Below are 4659 nucleotides of genomic sequence, written 5' to 3'. Positions count from 1 at the left end.
AATTCAGAATACTTCCCAAATAAGTAGACTCGTTATACATAATTAATGAAATAAATATCTTGATACTTAAAGTGATGAGTCACTCATTCAAATCCATCTGTTCCAATTTTTTAACCCTTTGATGTAAATTGTTTCCAATCTGTTAATCAAATTTACGTGTAATTGTTGTTGAAATGTTGTAATGAACTTATACGCAAATATCGAAATCTTATAAAGGATCTCTACTGTGGTAGTTATGCTAGTAATGGGGCTAGGGTCAGTTATCCTCCTAGTGGTCAGTTATCAAGTTCAAAAGCTCGAGTAGTCTTTCGATTCGACAGCTTGCTGAGTTATTCAATCGGAGAGCTAACGCAAAGCACTCAAGGCGACAGCTTAACCAAGTATTCAATTTGACAACGATTCAACGGCGAAAAACGGCAATTCGATAGTCCAACAACATCAGCTATAAGCATAGGCTTAGGCTTTATGCTCAGTCTCCCTAACAAATGTTATGAATTCACCGGTACATTGTAATTATTGTTATTACTGGACGATAAATACGAAATGAATATGGTGCAAGTATTATCAAGGGCAATAAAGATCCTTTTTTCATATTAAGGATCACTAATTAGTAATTTTCAAATTTTAATTTATTCAAATTTCTTTTTTAGTTAACAGTAATAATGAATTATTTATAGTTGTCCTTTTTTTTTTTACTGTTGAAATCAAAAAGTATCCGTTCAACATGAGTTTTTTTGCAAATCAATCTTTTCCATTATCACAGTGTCACCTTACTCTGCTTCATTATCGATTGAAAGTTTTGACAGATGTTATTGATTTAAAGTTTGGCAATTCTCACCAAAATTAATTTCATTTTAATCTCAAAAATGAAAAATGCAAATGCTAATGAATAATCCGAATTCTATCTATTATTAATACAAAAAAAGATGGCAAATTTGAACCATTTGCTAAATTGTTTTTCAATCAACACTAATTATATGACTATGAACATTTCGTACCATTCGATAGACAAATGTTGAAGGACAATTCGATAAGCGTTGAGATATTTATTGAAAATATTATGGCTTTGATAAGTTAAACTTTCGTAATCCTTTCTTTTCTATTAGCAGTTTATCAATGGTGATCACTCTCTCTTTTCTGTTAATTTTTTTAAGATTTTATTTTTATTCTGTATAATTAATTAGGAGCAAAAGGAATTAACATATGAAATTGAAAGGTTACAATTGTCGTAAAAACCGAAATAATTGTATCATGAAATTATTCATTCAAATAGTTTCTATTTACATCTGCTTTTTCTCTCTCATACCTACTAAGGTCATGAGTCAGCTATCTAATCTTTAAATCGTCTAAAGAAGCTTTATCTTATGTTGAGATTTGCGCACATCTGGATGACAACGAATCTTATAAATACGGATGGGCATACTGTAGAAATATCTATTCTTATAAACATGTTTATATGCAACATGTTTATCTCTAAATATCTGTTAAGCACCGTATTTCTTACACCGCATTTCTTTCCTTTCTCCTTACACACTCCTTAAAACATAAGAAAACCTAGGAATTATTCATTGTTGCAAAAATCCCATCTGTCAACATTCAAGTTCACGCAAACACTCTCCAATCCACTAATCCTTACAAAATCTCATCATTCTACTGGCCTTACCCTGGAAGTCATTCTATTGTAATTGGAATTATTTGAACCTGTCTTTACTGTATTTAGTATCCAGACGATAATAAAGGATAATCTGTTGTAAGTTGCGAGCACTAAACGAACCGATACACTGTAAGTCATTCCTTTAAAATTATAACAGCTTCTACAACGAACAATAACAATCTACATCACCTTCTTAACTCCCTTTCTTTTATTTTCTCACGACAACAATTGGTAATACAATGATTTTTGCTGAATTCGTAGTGCTTTTCTTAAATAAAATCTTCAGTGCAGTTGTGTAATTGCTTCCGGTGTGTAGTGTCATTAATTAAGACTAATTATGTAATCAATGATAACCTTATCAGATCATATAATGAATAAACTATTCGGTGACAATCATATATCTCTTCTCGAGGATTGATTTTTTGTTCGCATTGGACACATAAATTTGCATTACCGCACCAAGGCACGTGGATAGCGCCGGTAATCTTTTCAAATTTTTTTTTATTTTCAAAATTGTGAAATCCTCAAGTTATCTTCAAGACTGTTAAAAAGGTGAAATCTTTCGAGAAATTCCCAAAATTTCTTCATGGAACTTTCCTATCAAAAAAAAGGCTACTATACTTGATAGACAAAGTTTAAGTTAGACAAAAGTATGCAGAAATCATAAGAAAAGTTAAATTAACGTGAAATCTAATGTGATATTGATAGAGAGAAGTGATAAATTAACAATTTGATAACTAACCCTCTGAGCAATTAATAATCTATGACTTTGTCACAAATGTAACAAAATTCTGCTAGAAATTCAGTATTTGCGAATAAATATTTTTGCTAAAAATTGTTTCTGAAGTATTCTTTTTGGTGCAAAAATTATAACAAATTCAAAATGCAAATTTTTCATAAGGAATCTTTGTTGGGTCGATAGATGATATCTGTATTCACTTCATAAGTATGCCTTTCACTGGAGTATTCATTTGGTAAGCTCAAACCATTTAGGTGTTCCGTCTCTTCGGGTCGAGCTAGAATGTAATATACGTTATAAAATTCATATAAAAAACAAACAATTAGTCTTTGAAACTTTGTTAACATTATTACCGAAAAGTTCCAAAAATTGTTAATTTTGAAACAAAGTTGAGAATATATCTCAAAAAGTTTTAAATAAGAAGAATGTTTTCATCGTATATCAACCGGAAATTTTGCATAACATACAGGTAGCATAAAATAGGTGAAATATATACCAATTAAGCTTGACTACTGGAATGATAAGCCTTTTTTAGAGAATTATCTGTCGTATAAGTACAACAGTTATGAAGTACTCTCATCACTAGTAAGTAAACCAATCAATGATAGAGTGATAAATTTTATGATATAGTTTGTTCTAGAAGACAAACCGATATAATCAAGCGTTGGTTTTCTTCGGATAATTTTATGCAGAAAACATTTCTCCCAGCAGAGACAAACTATGATGAGCATTGTTAGTAAGGCAAAAGTAACAATTAATGCAGTGGATAATAGCACCATTAAACTGAAATTTTGTCAAATTAATAATTTTCCAAACCACATTTAAATTTAAAAATGTAAATCAAAATAAACTGTACATTTTTAGAGATACTGAGAATTAGCTAACACATTCGACACATTCCAATAATTCGTTTTTCACTTCCATAATTTCTCGCTGTGACCGAACACAAATCAAAAATTTCACTGCCTTGATAATGATAAGAGGTCATGCAAAGGTCATGATACTCTTTCCATTTTCCGATCTAATAAATTTCTACGTCTTTTGATATATAACAAATTGACAGTTTTTTTTTTTTTTCGTTTATAAATCCAATCTATATTTTAAGTTTAGCTTTTCATGCATAAGCTTCCTCATTCTTTCTTAATCCTAATAAAAAAAAGAAAAAAACTTTTGAATCCAACATTTCCTCTTGATTGTTAATGTTTGAAACTAGAAATTCTTTATTAGATTCCTTTCATTGAATCTTGTTGATATTTAATCAGAAGGATTCGCTATTGTAAACTGTACATATGTACTGTTTAAGATTAAGTTAATCTGTTTTTTATGAAAGTTAAAATAGAGGAAGTAAATTAATGCTTTCCCTTTCATATACTACTCCCATCTTTTGAGTTTAAAATTTTCTCCTCAACTACTGTAATTCGAAACTTGAATCACAATCTAAGGCTTATTTTTCCTCACTTCTTTTCTTATCATTACACCATTATCACCGTGACACATATTATCAGCTCCATTATCAACAAGAAACAAAAGCGCTCACTAATTCTCGAGAATTGTCGGTTCACGACAACAATTAAACTCAGGCGGATTGCAGCATCGATTCTCTTTTTCACGATGATATTTTGTCGGACAGACATATGCATTTATATATCGTCTTGTTTCCGCAGATATTATTCCACCACACTGAACTCGTTCTGAACATTCAAAAATTTTTTAATCCTTTTTCAAACTTTTTCCGGAATTGTTGTTCCATTTGTTGAAACACTTTACAAACGAATATCTTTATAGATTTCAAGAAATCCAACAATTCCAAATGGTATTCAGTTGATTTGGAATAATAATTATTTCCGAAATCTAAATGAATTCCAAAACAAGAATGATATTCCTAGTAAAAGTTGATCGATTTAGAACTTGACGATGCAAAAAAGAAAATTTTTTTAATCTTTAATGAATAAAATTAACAGTTAAAGAGAAAGTTCTAAAAGATTTTAAGAGTTCTAAAAGAAAGTTCTAAAAAAACAGCCATTACCAGCTTGAACAGCGATCAAAGAGCACGAACAAATGCCAATAACAGTGCATAGCGCTTGTCGCATTTCCTGAAATAAGAAAAAAACTTTTAAAAGTTGTCATCAAACTTTCAAAAATAACAATGAACGAGCAAAACTGTACAAATGTAATTTATCAAATTGAATTTGTTAAGGTCCTTTTTTTTTTTTACCAGCTACTAGGTCAATAACATTCACGGAAAACATCAACAACAGGGAGTAAT

General features: G+C 30.1%; 2 protein-coding genes across 2 annotated transcripts; both read right to left on the bottom strand.

Moving 5' to 3' along the window:
* Window positions 1-2515: 2515 nt before the first annotated feature.
* Window positions 2516-3285, bottom strand: LOAG_17469 (hypothetical protein). Its single transcript, XM_020450129.1, has 3 exons — window positions 3250-3285; window positions 3043-3176; window positions 2516-2670 (listed from the first exon to the last, which is right to left on the bottom strand). Exons 2-3 carry the CDS (start codon window positions 3170-3172, stop codon window positions 2549-2551), a joined length of 252 nt encoding a protein of 83 aa, XP_020306246.1. The 5' UTR covers window positions 3173-3176; window positions 3250-3285; the 3' UTR covers window positions 2516-2548.
* Window positions 3286-3929: 644 nt separating this feature from the next.
* Window positions 3930-4483, bottom strand: LOAG_17468 (hypothetical protein; the record flags this gene model as incomplete). The annotated part of the gene is made up of 2 exons (XM_003148323.2): window positions 3930-4084; window positions 4420-4483. The coding sequence occupies 2 exons, from the start codon at window positions 4481-4483 to the stop codon at window positions 3930-3932; spliced, it is 219 nt and encodes a 72-aa protein (XP_003148371.2).
* Window positions 4484-4659: the final 176 nt, after the last annotated feature.

The sequence above is a fragment of the Loa loa genome (assembly GCF_000183805.2).
Source record: "Loa loa unplaced genomic scaffold supercont3.79, whole genome shotgun sequence".
NCBI lineage: Eukaryota > Metazoa > Nematoda > Chromadorea > Rhabditida > Onchocercidae > Loa > Loa loa.
The sequence above is the reverse complement of the archived record's forward strand: the minus strand, read 5'-3'. Positions and strand labels throughout refer to the sequence as shown.